The 16,146-nt window shown below is 44.5% G+C and overlaps 1 protein-coding gene across 2 annotated transcripts in view; it reads right to left on the bottom strand.

The window, feature by feature from the left end:
- Positions 1 to 7,576: 7,576 nt before the first annotated feature.
- Positions 7,577 to 16,146, bottom strand: part of SRGAP1 (SLIT-ROBO Rho GTPase activating protein 1) — a 147,447-nt gene continuing 138,877 nt past the window's right edge. For both annotated transcript variants that reach the window (XM_075704812.1, XM_075704822.1), the window contains exons 19-22: positions 10,937 to 11,117; positions 10,225 to 10,359; positions 9,753 to 10,098; positions 7,577 to 7,954 (exon numbers count right to left, since the gene is read on the bottom strand). In XM_075704812.1, coding sequence (XP_075560927.1) covers positions 7,577 to 7,954; positions 9,753 to 10,098; positions 10,225 to 10,359; positions 10,937 to 11,117 — 1,040 coding nt within the window. The remainder of the gene's footprint in view (positions 7,955 to 9,752; positions 10,099 to 10,224; positions 10,360 to 10,936; positions 11,118 to 16,146) is intronic.

The following is a 16,146-nucleotide window of genomic DNA, read 5'->3' as shown; positions in this document are numbered from 1 at the left end:
GGTCTCTGGAAAAAAATTGAGTTTACTTTAAAGTAATAATAAATATACCTGATATTGGAGATGGAACTGTAGTGCACACAAAAATTGCATTTAAATACTTCAGCCTGCTGGTACACCTCTAAAATAGGAAAAAGTAAATGCTGTGAAACAGCAAACACCAAAACTGATGACTTGTAAACAGAAAATCAAGTTATTTCTATAGAGGTCAAAGCAGAGACCTGATATTACAATGCAGGCACAGAAGAAACTTAAGTTTCTATAGAAAAGCTTGTAAGTCAGCTGCTGCTTCACTGATCATACACATTTTCATGTGCACACCTCATGGATGTACACAGATATGCCTACAGTGCATAAGAAATGACGTTCCTAAATTTCCAGTATTTGACAAAGGAAGTTAATTTTTAATACTGGGAGCATTTTGAAGGACTGAGGTGTAATGACAACATCAAGGCAAACATTGCTCTGGCTCTGGCTGGGGAAAGCTGGGCAGGACCCACAGCGCTGCCAGCCTGGGGGTGCGGGAGAGGGGGGGTCCTGTGGGTGTGTGACAAGGGGGGGTCCCTCCGACGGGGGTGCGCTGCGTCCCCCACGCTGCTGCCCGCCACCGTGCTCCCCTCTTACCACCCGTCAAGGCCGTGTGGGGAGGGAGGGCTTTTTCCCCCAACGCCGCATTGCTGATTATTGTGTTTTCTTATCCAGAAATAAAACACACAGAAGGAATTTTGCGATGTACCCAGCTCTATGCTTTTGAGAATTTATATGAGCATTGTTTTTTTTTTTAATTTGTAATTTTGTCAGGGAAACGGAGGAGAGTTCAGAATTAACTACGTGATTTGGCAGCCCCAAATTCACCACGTTTCAGTCCCCGCTTGTAACCTTGTACGTGAACTGATTTTGCTCAGAGTAACTTTGACTTAGCCATAAAATAAGCTTTGTGATGTGTATGACAAATTAAAAAACGGTCTTGACGTGAGGTCTGAAATTAAGTTTTGACACATTCTTGGAGTAGCGTTCAGGAAAAAGCATTTAAAGAGCTGAGAAAACCCTCCAAGTGAAATTCAGCTTAAACCTGTGAGTATTGGTGGACAACCCTGTTGTATTCATCTTGGTGCTGGTGTACTACTGTAGCAGCTGTCTCTGAAAAATTTGTAGGCAGGGGAAAAAAACAATTAAAATATGTGTTGCTCTGAGTCAGTCAGCAGTTCTTGGTCAAAGCTGTGAAGGATTTTAGGTATTTTCCACCTTCAGCCCACTTTAATTCACTATTCATGACTCTGGTAACACCATTCACGTTAATGCTATTTCATTGCAATCAAAAAGTCACTGCCAAACCCCCGACCATTTCAATGACTGACTTATTGCCTTCCAGAGCAGCGCTGGGCTCAGTGAGTTGTCCATCCCAGAGGGTAATTCATTCAAATAAATGTAAATCACTGTTTTATGTTGCTTGGTCAGTGTTTATAGATGTCAGCGTACGCTGCTGAAAATGCACACGGCAGATATTAAGGGAGGAATCGATGTGCTTCACGGAAATAAGAACGGGCAGGGGTTGGGTTTGGTTTATCCGTGCTGCTGTACTGAGTGCAGCTGCTATTGATTTCAGTCCCACAAGTGTCTGACCTCCTTTGCACAGCACAACTTGTCTGTCTTCATACTTTACAGCTGAATTTGGTTTGCCTTGTACTTTGCACTCTTATTCCATTACTATGCTGCTTGGGGGGAAAAAAAAAAAAAATCAATGCAGATTGTTAATTAAAAAAAAGAGAACCCACAACATCCAACCCCGGACCAAAAAGCTGCTCTCAGGTGTCTGCGGTGACCAGCGTGACCTGACCCCGCTGGGAGATGGCAGCGGTGCAAGTGGGGATGCACTGGAGGCTCAGCTGACCGCAGAGTTAGGCAGAAAAACTGTATTCCTGCTTTTTTTTTTTTTTTTTCATTTGCAAGTATGTATTGAGAAAGGTGGGAGAAAACCCGCTGACTTATCCGGATCTGCTGGACCCAGTTGATGTTATTTAACACTATTTAATCCCTCAGTCAGCGTCAAATTCTGCGCGTCACCTTCCAGTGCGTGGGCCTGCTGGCTCTTGTCACATTTGTCATGTGAGTGAGAAAGTAAGGAAATATATTGCTCTTTTCTCCCTTAAATCTGGCTTAGCACCGCCTCACAAGTCTTGTTCCCCAAGACTGGCTGGGATGTGCATCCGACGGCCTGGTCCGTGACCTGCCTTTTTCTTTTTCCCTCTCTCCACCAGTTTTGGCCTTGTTGCTCAGCAGGACGGCTGGGCGAGAGCCCCTGCAGAGCTGTGTTAGGGTCACAGTCCTGCTGGGGCGGTCAGAGGGAGGTGGGGTATCCCGCTGGGGTATCCAGTGGGGTATCCCGCTGGGGTATCCAGCGGGGCTGTGCGGTGCGGGGGCACGGCATGAGCCAGGCTGAGGCCGAGACTGCTGCAGTCCGGGCAGACTGCAGTGGGGGGATTGAGTGCCACCCCCAAGTCATAAGGATCCCGGCATCGTGGTCCTCCCTGGCAGGAAAACTTGCTCACGCCAGGTCTGCCGGAGCTGTGGTGCTGGCAGAGACTGGTGCTGGCAGCTGCATGACCTGCAAATGCCCTTGCAGAAAGCAGAGAGCAAGGGAGTAGCTGCAATTACAGTGGCATGTCTAAACTAGTGGTTGTTTGCTCTTTTTTTTTAACAGTAATTGAGCTGTGTTAGCTAACTGGATCTTAAGGTGCTAAACTGTTGATCTGTTTGGCCTTTCATACGTTATAGGGTTTGTGTTTGGGGTCCCCCCGCAAGAGCCAAGTTCATGGAAAAAGCAATATTCCTACCTACAAGAATAGTACTTTCATCCTGCACCATCATTAGTTAGGCAGGTTTCAGTTGTTCCCCATGCATCAATATCATCCCGATAAGCATCAAGGCTCATCCCACGGCGCAGCAGTGATTGAACAGAGCGACTGCGGATCCTTCCCGGCAGGGTAAGCTGCAAAGTAAGTAACAAACTGTGCGTGTCTACCATGGAGAACCTCAAACCTGGGCTGAGCCTCCACGGTTGCCTTACGCTAGCCGAGGAGGTGTTCGTGCAGGCCAGGGCAGTGCCGTGTCCTGGAGCTGCACGTGGCTTGAAACAGCGATTTTCAGTGGTGACCCAAGAGCTAAACACCCCGCTGCCGCTGCTGCTCGTTGTCCCTTCCGTCAATACACCTCTCTCAGCAAAACAACTCATCACCCCCCTTTGTTTTTCTGAGTGCCAAGTCAAGTCAGCAATTCCCCACTCACCTGCCAAAACCTTGGGCTGTTGCTGTGAGAGCCGGGCTTTTTTCCACTACAAAACCTGGAAGTATGCTCAGAAGTCAGTGCAGCGCAACACCCAAACTTCACGTTAGACAACAGGAGGAGACTCCTCTTCTTGTGTTTTCTTAGTTATTTTAAAGTAGGTTGAAAGCTGCCACAGAAGCCTCTCCCCCCACCAGCATGCAGGCTGCCTGTGGAAATTGGGTTACACGTCCTCTGGGCTGTGCAGGACCGTGAATGAGGACTGACCTTTGCTGTCCCCTCCTGAATTTCTTAGTTGGCTTTTGTGCAGTAGGGGACAAGAAGAAATACCCAAAGTAGGTCACTGGACGCTGTGATACAAAGGCTGCCACCCCGCGCTGATCGATGGGGCCCACTAACAAATGGTTGCGTTACGGCGGCTTTCCCAGCATGAGGAATGAAAGCCCTGCTCTGAGCCGGGGCGGCCAGCATGCCCGTCCCCCCCGTGCTGCCCTGCGCCGCCTGACACCCGTCCCCTTCTTCCCCTCTGGGCAGGTGGTGGTCCTCAACCACAACCAGAGATGACTCTAAACCGGCCCCTTCAGCTGCAGCTCCTGCCCCTTGTCTTTTTTTAAGCAAGGATTGGAAATGCATTTCATAGAATCATAGAATCATTTAGGATGGAAAAGACCTTTAAGATCATCCAGTCCAACCATTAACCTACACTACCAAGTCTACTCTAAGCCAATCAAGGGTAGACTAGACTAAACCATGTCCCCAAGTGCCACATCTACCCATTTTTTGAACACAAGTAGTTCTTCTCCTTCTAAATGCATGTAATTCAGACACCATGGTGGGCCTGTCCCGGCAGCCACAGTCCAAGCCTAGGTATCGTCCTCGACAGCGTCTGATCTGTGGCTGAACGTCTCTCGTGCAGCTGTCACCCTGATGCTCACAGCCCCCCCCGGTTCCCGGAGCCGATTGCGGAGGTGTGTGCATTGCCAGTGTTACACGGATGTAAGGACACTGAAAATAACCTTTACCTGCGGCACTCCCCCCGCCCCAGCGCGATGGCATCCCTTTTTCTGCTGTAAGAAATGCACCCACGTAGACTTTTTTATTCTTTTCACTCTGGGACTGTGTTTTTTAAAATGTGGAAGTTAGTTGGGGTGGTTTTTTCACCCTGTTTTTTTGGTTTGTTTTCCCCTGTGAGGAGCAGGAGGGTGGTGGCGAGGTGCTGGCCGAATGGGTGGCAGGGGGTTCCCGCAGCCAGCGGGAGCGGGGTTGGCCACCTCGATGGGTGCTCGGGCAGAACCACGTGAGGTTGGTGGCAATTTGTGGGGGTACGGAGGGACTTGGGTGAGCTTATGAGGATGATGCTCTTTAAGTCAGGCAGGAGCCTGTCTGGGAACAAGCAATTCCTCAGGCTAAGACAGTGATGGGACCTGATGCAGGGTGGGGTGTGGGTGGCTGGGGGATGCCGATTGGTTTCCCTTTATGTGCAAGGCAAAGGTAGATTGGCAATCCACGTTAGAAGATATGGCGGTTTACCCAGCAAAACTACACGCACAGACAGAACTATCTTCTTTATTATAAAGATACACTATGAGGAACAAACCTGAATGTATACTGAAGCTTGTAATGGTACATGCCAAAAATGTACAGTACTATACATAAAAGTGCATTGTCACAACAGATTAACAGTACATTTCTCTTCCAGAACTGTGAAATTTCCATGTTTTTATTTGTTCTTTGAGAGTGGAAGGAATGCAATGGGAATGCAGCCATACACGAACAGGGAAGGATGCAATGGAAATGCAACAGTACAAGAGCAAGGCTAAAGCTCCTCTAAAATTTAAAGGCACTTTCACATGTACATACTACAGATGTACATTGACACAATTAGGTAACAGTCAACAAGCAGGAAGCTACCAGTACGGCAATTCATCAAACTTGACAGTAAAGGACAATACTGATTGGATTAGGTGTGCAGGAGTTACCCTTTAGTACGTCTGTAGTTGTAGCAGTCTTTCCTGTTACATATCCACTTACTATACTTTTAAGTATCTATAATAACCATCAAACTACACATTTAACTGTGTGAATGCACTAAGTGGATGCATTCACTAAATGCACTGTTTCTAATATTTTCTTTTGCTAAACAATTTCTAATATAAGCATTATGGAGTCCAGTACAGTTATTTAAACATACAAAATTCCCTATGCAATTTAAAGATACAGGTATCCATCTCAATTATGCCAGGTGGGTTAATTTAAAAATGCTAGACTAAAACCGCATGTAAATGAAAGCTGAAATTCCAGTTTGTTCCACTGATTCTAGTAAACTGGGGAACTACTTGAAAACATCTCTGGTCCCGACCAAGTGAACAGACCCTATAGACCAGCGCTGGTCTGCGGCTGGGGCTGGCCCGGCTTCGGCTCCTGCCCTGGCATCGGGACTGGGCAGCGGAGTCGAGAGGGCTGGAGGTTCACCGGCCGCCGCTGCCCAGGCCGCTGCCGTGGGTCAAGACTTTGCCTCTAACCTAGACACGCGTGAAGGCTGCGGCTGGATTGAGCTGGCTTTGCAAATACCGGGAGCATTTTGGCTCTCGGAGGCGGTTCATGGGATTGCTTTTCCCACCTGGGGCTTTGCATTACCCATCTACAGGGTGTAAACCAGAGCAGGAGTAAGTTGCTCCTAAATAACAACAGGAAATTACTCCTGTCACCTCAGTAATTACAGCTACCAAATTTTGTTGCTCCTCTTCCCCTCCCAAACTCAACTGTTTATGTATAGTGAGTGGTACAACTTCAAGCTTTCCAACAGTGAGATCTTAAATAATAGGTGGAAAGACAGATCTTACTCAAAGCCAGTTGTACTCCTGTAGGTGGACCACAATGGATTTTTTTTTTTCCCCTGTCTTCTTCACTGAAACTTATTTTATGGACTGGATGTTGGAAAATATATTCACAGAAATAATATTATGGCTTACTGTTGCAATGTGCAAAACAGCTGTAGTTTTAGTTCACGCCTAACAAAGTTTAACAACAGAGAGCTAAGCAAAGTTGAAAGTCATCACTCACAGACATGAGAAAGGTACTGATTTCTGTCATTTTTTTTTTAAAAAAAAAAGGGAAGGAGGGGAAAGTGGTTATGGAAAACTTGAGTCAGCTTGAATCTAGGCGGTAGAAACTCAGCTGTCTGTCCTGCGACTGACCCCTGCATTGCTGGCAGGAGGTCGTCCCTCTTCAGAGAGTCCCTGCCTTGCTGCCGTCAGCATAACCAAGGACGTGCACAGAGCGTCTGCGCTGTGCGAGGCAGCCAGAGGAGCTAGGTCAGCTCAAAACTCCGACTATTACAACTCAAATCATGTCTTTAATTGGACACCGAGCAATAAAGTCAATGGGGTACTTTGCTGAATTACAGCGTAGTTGATCCTTTTAATCGCCTATCAGCCAGCCTAATGGACCAACAGATTCACGTACTCCCCAGAGCCTGGCTCGCTCAACAATGGACTTGAAATGAATTTAGCTTTTGTGAAAAATGCGATATCAGGGAATGAAGGTCTAGCTTCATGGGAAAAGGTACACTATTACAGAAGACAGCAAAAGGAGTTTCTAGATACTATCCTGGAGATGTGCTTTAGCTGTGACCTGGAATGCTGCATTTTATCGGTGAGAGCAATGTGATCTCCAGATCCATCCGGCGCTTGTCTCTTGTGAGACTGCCAACAAGAAAGCTAAAACTCGGTGCCAATTGTGAGAGTTGTGAGGGTTTGGTGGACTTTTTTGGTGTCTTAAATAAGAAATGTGGCCTGAGATGACTTGGACATTCCACACAGACACTTAATCCTCACATGCTAGATTTCAGCTCCTACTAACCTGCTTGAGATTTGGTTTAGTGACCCAGAAATGAGAGGTCTCCCACCTCCCCTGACCCCCCTGCCCCTTAGTTTTGTGCAGGATCTGTTATTATATAGCTACGGTAAGACTGTGAAGTATGGTACAAGGTGGCAAGCTGTTTGTGATCTGTGTTGTTTTTATTACAAATGGTGCAGCATCAAGTTTTCAAGTAAGTCTATGTTTGTTTTTTAAAATGATGCACAATTGTCCAGTTTTTCTTTTAATTGAAACCATACAAAATACAAATGCCCGTGTTAATGTAGCTAGTTTCAGACAATACATTCAAAAACACTGAAAAACGAAGCCTCTCCAATTACAAACATGAACAAACAATGCTATGGAGCCCTGACTTCTATCGTTAATCCATCCCTTTCCCTAGCATACCCCAGCCGGGCACTGTCGGTGGCTGAGCTGTCTACATTGTGCAAGATTTGTCGGCTGGACCCTGGGAAGGAGGGGAAGGCCCTATGCTAGGATTTGTTTTTGGAAGAACAATAGGTTTTGGCCTAAGAGCAGGAGGTTTCAGCTGCACTCCCATTCTAGGGGCCACCATGGGCTTGAAAGTACTCATGGTGTCACTGGAAGAACTAGTGCTACGGCGGATCTGAGGCTCGGAGCTCCTTAAAACAACGCTGTGGAGGGGGCTGAGCGACTCCGTGGAGGTGGCAGGGGTGGGGGTGTTTTTCATTTGTTCCAAGGTGTCCAACACGACATCGGGGGCGTGCTTCGCCGAGCTCTGCCGCTCCAGCTCACGGAGCTCGTTCAGCGCCGTGTTCATTGTCTCCTCGATGTCCTGGGTCAGAGCACAGAGAAAGGGGCACGTTATTCGAATTGCTGCTGAACGCAAAGCACGGGAGGAGCAGGAAGAGGGGGTGAAAAATGCATGAGTTAATTTGCCCTCTTTAACAAGTATTATAGTGCTAAAGCCAATTTCCACCAGATTTATTTGAAAGACACTACGACTGACAAGATGGCAGCTTTCGCTGGACATTACAAGTATTTAACCTGTTCACATGAGAGAGTCAAAAGTCACCTAAAAAATTAAAAAAATCGATTAAACTAAAACCTGCAAGCCATTTTATTAAGTGACTGTCAGGACAATGGATATTTGCCTAGCAGCATTTTTAACTGTGAAGATTTCTGTCATCTCTTGGGTAGTGACAGCTGTAAAGATTTTAGTCCATTTGCTGCCTCTTAGCTGACTGCTCCCCTGATCTAGTGCCCCAGGTGTTCAGGATCTGTACTCCCTCACAGGGATTACAAACCAGATTTTGTAAGGAAATAAAGCTCGTTTGCCTATCAGCTCTTCAGCTCTTCTCCTGTTTCTCTGAGTTAAATTTTAAGCAGAAAAAACGGCAAGACATTGTTCAGTGAGCTTACCTAGGAAATTATTTTTTTCATCAGGATTTCTGGCACAAATACTAAAAGAATGCACCAAGACACTAGTTCACTATTTTTCAGCGGTATTGAGATACAACTGAGGTTAAGTATCTGCTGTTCCTTGCTTGGTCACGCTAACTTTCATGCAGTTTAATCAAAGTTTGGGTTCTCTCACTGCTGAATGATCACTGCATCAAAATAATAGCTTAAACCAAACAGCACTGTGTGTGGTTCCAGGAAAGTAAATAGATAAGTTAATAGTAAAATAAAACAGTTAACAACATTTACACTTGCTAACTCTCTAATACACGGTTCAGCTTTCTGACCCAAGCATGACAGTCCCTTCCGTCTCTTGTTGGAGGCAGAGTTTGAAAAGCAAGCACCACCAGTACATTAAATTTTAAAACATGAGTGCCAGCGTTATTGTAAAATACTTTTGCAATCATATTGTATCCTCAGGGTGCCCCTAGTAATCATGTTATACTACCTAGACAAAATGCGAGTTCTGAAGACAGCGGTATCTATTTGCTCAAGAGCTGTAACCAGCTCTGTACAACAAACCAATGCGATGATCGGGGTGCTCCCTATTCCATCCTTCTCACCTCTTCACTGCCAGGAATGGGACTGGCGAGTGTTCACACAGGGATAAGATGGCCCATGATTTATGCAGCTACAATGTCTTGCACATCATGTTCTTAGGCTCAACTACAAGCATCAGATCAACATATGGTATGAACTGTACAAAAACTATGTAAAATGCACCAGACCCTGGAATGTAAATCTGTGCTTTGAATGGCAACGGTCGCTACTAGCCAGTCAGAGCACTTTTCTGCAAAGCATAATATGAAGAAATAATTGAACACTAATTACATGCAAGTTAGAATAGGCCAGCCTTCATCAGCACACACAGATTTACATAGCTGTTGTAATCATATACTATCCTAGTGTTCTGGGTGGCAGAGGCAATTTCATTATGGTATGACAGGAAATAATCTCTTTTTATTGCTACTGCAATGTCTATTCCCCCTTGTGCTTCGTCTGTCCAGGATCCCTTAATGCATCTTCTTTCACACGCACTCTGCTTAAAAAGCTCAGTAGGATATTCTCCTGCATGCACACTCCTACCAGCGTACGTGCGCTGCGCTATGCTATTCACTGAGACTCGCTCCTCAGAAAATCAGAGAGTGACATAAAATAAAAAAGACACAAACCTGAGCTATTGACTCTGGGTCCAGTGGTTTATGGTCATTGAAACCTGTGTACTGACCAGATGATGTAGATCTTCTAATTGGAGGGCTGTCAATCTTCTTTAGAGAATCGTGCCTACTGATGTTAGTCAGACTGCCATGTCCGGGTCTACGCCTCCTTTCAGGGCTGTCGGCATTGAGGTTGCGATTTTGAAGAAGGGCTCTGGGACTGCAGTGAGCTGCCAGGTTGGGGGAACCTAGCTCCATGGACGAGTTGGAGAGAGGGTGAGGTGGGTGTACTGGGCAGTGACCATCACTGCTCCTGCCGGGGCGTCTTAGAGGAGGTGGAGGTTCTGATCTCTTTCTTTGCCTGCACCAATGAAGAAGTGGTTATAGGACAAGTTGTAGTGGCCCACCACAAGCACGGGGAGAAGTAATTGCTATGTTTCCTGAGCTGCGAGCAGTACTGCTGAAAACACGTTATGCTCACGCTTACCTTCCTAAATACACGTCGGAGTGACGGTCAGTGGGAGAGTTCATGTCCTTTGACGATGACTTGTCCTCAGTTATGGGTCCGCTGCTGGCCTCACTGTCTGCTTTTTGGCTCAGTGTGTCTGAGAAAGTATCATCCCTGCACAGAACACACATGGTGAGATGAGAAGTCAGTGAGTTAGGTGTGACAGAGAGCATCTTGGCACTCGCAGGTGTTAATCCCCTTAAGAAAAGCAGGCATGTTATAATGCACTACAGCCCCTCCAAGTCTCCAAAAATTGCTTATAATCCTTCTGTCTACTGAGCTCTTCACTTTTTGACTGTAACATTTCTGTAAACAAGAATTTTGTCTTCCTTGGCAAAGCACACGCCTAATACTGTAAAAGAAGAGTTCAGGACTGCATTTCTCCAGCCCTTGCTATCCTGAAGTTAAATGTCAGCAACTGCTACAAAGAGATAGTCAAATTAAAATACGTATAGCAGCATCCGCCTCTCAATGTACTGGGAACACATCCGTAAACAAAGTAGCTTAGCCTAGTAGTAGCTTTTGATTAAGAGCTGTCAATTCAGCGCAATGAAGACAGGCAGCCTGCATAGAAGGCTAATGTTTAATCTACCTGAGCCTTTCAACCACTGTCCCATTTGGAAATCACGTTAATTGCTTCAGCATGTTTTTACACCCCACCAAGGACCTAGTCACAGCAGACACTGCTTACATATCCTGCACCACTATGTACTGGTGAGGGACAAGGCCATCGATTCCATTGTGCCTTCCTTCCCACCAGTCTTCAGACGCTCGGTGATAGAGCAGAAGGGAAGCTCCTTTCTTGAAAGAGAGTTCTCGTGCAGATCTTCCAACGTAGTCAAACTTGGCTATAGCTTCTATGGGCTCGCACTCTGCGTAGGGAGGGAAGAAGAACAGATATCGGATTCCATACCAGCTTACCTGCTTATTTTGGTTTCATAAAACCCATTTATTGCATTTTCTCAGTGCTCATTCTTATTGAGCATAGCTGACAGAAATCAGGTCAGCTAAGGCAGACTTCAGGCAGTAGTTATATGTCCCTTACATAATCAAACTGTGCCCCAAGTGTGAAACATCTGGGTTGCTTCGCAAGCTGCAGAAAACGTAACAGCATACTCAAATGTTACCACAGCTGCTGCTGGGAGAGAGGCCTCTGCCTCCTGCTGCCAGGGCTCCTTCATGACTTGGGAGTGGGACGGAGGCCAGGCAATGAAGGCCTCCAAAAATAAGATGAACAAACCCAGATGAATAATCAGAGATCTGAGGAAGCAGTGTGATAAAGGAAAAGTAAACCGGAGTGCCTTTAACATCTGCAGTGGCAAAGGAGGGAAGACAGGATTTCCCTGTGCATGAGCAGGGATGCTCTGCCTAATTGGGCTATGAGATTTCTGTCTTCTACATGACAAGTGTGCAGACCTAGTGAAAACCTAGTGTTTTACACAACATTGAAGCCTAGTGCTTTAATCTGCTTCCTTAACACCCTTTTTGAGTGAGGCAGAGGGCTCCAGACCACCTAAGGGCGACTCCTCTGCAGGGGCAGTCCCTGTGTGGTCTCAAGTTGCCTAAGGCAGCTCTGCCTGCTCCAACATCCCGAGTTCCTCTGCTTTCTGCAGGGGAGGCTGGTATTTTCTGAAGTCAAGCACTGGTTACAGCAGTCCTGGCTAATCTTCCATCAGTATGCTGGTAAATTCAGCCTTACATCGGTAATGGACTCCATCCTGTAACCTATGCTTGGGTTGGAAACCTACTGATGTCAGCGAAGGGCCCCTGCGGAATGTCTGCCTGCAGGTATCTCCAGAGCTGTGCCTGGACACCAGTGAAACAGCTGTGATTTTAGCAACCTCTAGTTTCTTCTGCACAAAACCAAAAGCACCTGGGCTCAAACAGATTAAAATTTGTCACCGCAGTCTCAAAACGTAAAGAAAAACCTGCAGAATCTTTGTTGACTCCAATAACTCGGAGTCCCTGAAATGACAAATTTCTTTACCTAATTAGGGCAATATTTAGATGGAAATTAACATCTGGGCTAATGACTAACATAGCAAGTTTCTGTCTGGCGCAAATTAAAATCGCTGAGGTTGTAATTCCCCAAAGAACCAGGCTGGTAATAAAAGCCACTGTCCCTTTATGACAACATTTTGCGCAGGAATGTCTTTTTAAAATTAACTTCATCCTGCAGCATGAAAACATAATGATAGCACCTTTATTGAGGTTCTAGTTTGCAGCTGGTGTTTTAATAACTTGCCCAGCCTGCAGAAGGCTGTCTTGTGGTTTGCTGCTTCTGCAGTCACGCTAAGAGCTCCTGTCAGTGACGAACTGCAGGGTGTTTAGGACTTACAAACCCAGAAACTTCCAGAGATGGCATACAGTGGTATGGGGAATTCACTATTACAAATGCAAAAGTAATGTACGCTGGCAGAAATGACTTTGATTACATAAACACAAGTAAGAATCTAGCAATAACAGTATTAATTCCTGAAAATGCATCGCTACTGGATGGCTCGTTGGCAGGCATTCCCTGGTGGGTGGGTGGGGGGTGATAGGTTTCTTGGTTTCACATTTTTAAGCAAAGAAAATGTGAAGATGACATAGAGAGAAACATTCTGGCAAACTGGGAAAACTTTAATGCTGGTGTATATATTAATGATATATTCTAATATACAATCCTGTTTCCATTTCTAGATAGTCTATCTACAGTGTATCTCTAACAGAAAGTACAGATGTGACAAAGTGATGCTAAGCATGGAAAGACACTATTGCCAAATGAAAAGAAATAAAACTAAACATGCCTGTTTATCTTGCATCGTGTTTAAGAGGGCAGTATTAAATCAAATGGCAATAACATGACACTGACAAAAGAACGTTGTTTTTACAGGTATCATGCACGCTGCTTGTGGAATTTGTTATAAGAAGGTATTACTGGGATGGGGTAGGATTGAAAAGGAGCAGACGTTTGTCTGAATACACTGTCCTCAGACTGCAGGTAAGTTATGGGTTATGGAAGAGTGGATCAAGAATTCAGAAGCAAAAGCTTCCAGATTTCAGCGAGCCAGTCACTCACTAATGGGTAATACTTTAAAATGCAAAAAAAAACCCCAGCCAAACAAAAACCCCTTTATTATAAGTAAGAAAATCCCAAATTTCCTGTACATATTTTCCTTTGACATTCTCTGAAGTTAAGTGATAACAGTCATGGGTACTGGGTTGATTGGTAAACCCCTACACTGATTAGCTATGGGATTTCCCATTTCTCTGCTAATTTCAACAGACCATATAGTATCCCACATTTGAGTATAGAGGTCTTTTTATTTACAAATTAACAGACTAAACTAGAAATAGTCCTATCTCCCTCAGTGGAATTACACTAATCTAAGTGTGGTGCATGGTGGGAATCTGGTTTTTTGTATCCTCCCATTGCCTGCAAGACTCACATACGTTCCCAGAGGTCTAAAGGCAGTTGCCCCACTGGAACCAGCTCTATGAATTGGTAATGTATCCATAATGGATGTGACTTTTGAGACATGTTAGTTAGATTGCCTGGGTAACAAATCCTACCTCCTCAGGGAGGAGTGCCCAGTAGATCTCACACAGTTTTCTTAATAGAACCAAAAAGAAGTTCAGACAGGTTTTACTATTTTGAAAGGGGCATTTTCTTTGCTTGAATGTTGCTTTTACATGGTGAGAACTTTCCTATAGCAAACAGTACTGAGATTGTACTTAAATAGCAATTCACCTTGTTACAGGTCAAGCCTTAATAGTTAAAACCAAAGTACCATGACAGTCACTCCTAGAAATAAATGCATTTTGAAAAGCTAAGCCATTTAGTATCAAGGTTACTGAATGACAGACAAGCATTGCCTGAAAAGCAAAGGTGATGAAAGCTAAATTTGGGATCTGTAACTCAAAATCTGTGTGGTACTGAATGTCTAGCAGTAAAATTGACAGCTTGGAGGGAAATGTAATTGCACTGCTCTGTCCATACCTGGGGGCATTCGCCTACAATAGCAAGAAGTATTTGATGACATACAGGATCTCACCAGCTATCATCTCTAGTGACTCAGGCAATGATATGGAAGTGAAAAATTAGGCCAAACTGAAGAACTGTGGGAAAAGCTTTAGGGACTCTGTTAATCATCCAGCTCTGTTCTCACTTTTTTACTTATGACCCCCAAAGTTTGTTATGATTACTACCACCATTTGATGACACATTATGTTGCAGTGTGCTCAAAAATCAAGGTTTGATGCCAAGTAGAGCTGTCTAGATCCAAGGGCTGGGGAGAGCAGAAAGGGCAGAGGAAACATAAGTGCTAATTTTAATTTTGGGATTGGAGTGCCAGATGTAGTACTAACCTCCCTGCAGAGGTGGCAGCACTGAAGTGGCACTGAACTGCCCTCTATGCCTCAGGGCACAAGGAGCTAAGGAAAAGAGGGGAGACCATCCCCTGCACTTTTGGGGGAGGGGTTTGCTGTTGCTCTGCCCTGCTCTTCCTCAGTTCTCCCAGATGTACCCTGGCTGTTGGGAATAGAGCATGTCCTTGAACTCCCTGGGAAGATGCTATTTCCCGGTGCGTTTATCCTCTTCTACACCCCACCAGAGAACAGCGGCGTTGCAATTTCAAAGTCCTGTCCTCAGGATAGCGGTTCTCTGACTGGGGAACAGCAAAAGCAAAGAAATGTTGCAAGGTGTTGACAGAACAGAATTTGGCAAAATGTTGATCACGGCACGCACTACTGAAAAGCAGGAAAATTACTACATGTTGGGGACACAACAATAACTTACAGCCTTACGTGTCCCTGTAATTTTGTTTCCAGCACAACTACCATCTCAATTTTTACCCTATGTTTATGAGATATCTATGAACAGTACAATATTAATTGTATGTATGTTTTCCCAGGAGAAACCCATCTGTTTAACTTCCTCAGGAAATTCTCTTACTTCCTTTGAAAACAAACCTAGTCACCCTTTTCCAAATGGCTCCAACAAGAATAAAAAATCTCCAGCAAACTGAAGGTAAAGGAAATATGCTAAAAACTGCTTCAGCAAGACATGAATAATATCCTTTGAATCTTTACTGCAAAGGCACTTTCAGGTAAAGGTTCTTCTGCAGAAAAATTACAGATAGGGTTTTTTTGTGCCTCAGCTTGAGTACAAATGCTCTGAACTTCACAAATTATATTTCATTTCCAGATTTAGAAGAAAGAAGAAACTTATGTGCTTTCCTTAATAGGGATACTTTCTGCACATTTTAAAAAAGACTGAAAACACGGCAGTAAAATGCATCTCCTTCCCTCTTCCCTTTCCAGTGATCAACAGAAATATAGGAACACCAGTAACCTTAGGAAAAAAAAAAGGCAATTTATATGCTTAAAATTAAGCAGTTATGAAGTATTTATATGCTCAATTATAAGTTCCAGACTTCTTTTCCCTAAGCTACCAGAATTTACCTCTGCAGACATAATATGTTTTTTAATTTTTAAAAAGTCTTCTTGTTTCCTAAATTGTAATTAAACATTCCCAGTGCTACTGAGCCAGCCCCTACAGATGGGTTTATTCTAGTAGGCATAGAGACAGTCACTTGTAGTTTAACTTTATACAGCAAGTAATTGTTATAACAACAATAACTAAAGTAGAAAAATAAATCCTTTCCTTTTGTTTTTGATCATAGTCTCTGGATTATGTTTCAATAACCCTGTAACTCTTATGGGGTTAGCTGCTTGGTCTTGTGTATGTATATAACATTTTAGCATAAAACTAATCAGATTTTCAACATTTAAAAAAATGCATTTATAGAGTCTGCTTCTTTCATCTCCTAACAGAGGGAAATACGTAAGCACCACGCGTCTGATCAATACAGCACCAATGCTGCGCCTCCCTTTCTCTTTTTCCATGTACAGCTGTCA

The sequence above is a fragment of the Pelecanus crispus genome, chromosome 1, assembly GCF_030463565.1.
Source record: "Pelecanus crispus isolate bPelCri1 chromosome 1, bPelCri1.pri, whole genome shotgun sequence".
Classification (NCBI taxonomy): domain Eukaryota; kingdom Metazoa; phylum Chordata; class Aves; order Pelecaniformes; family Pelecanidae; genus Pelecanus; species Pelecanus crispus.
The sequence above is the reverse complement of the archived record's forward strand: the minus strand, read 5'-3'. Positions and strand labels throughout refer to the sequence as shown.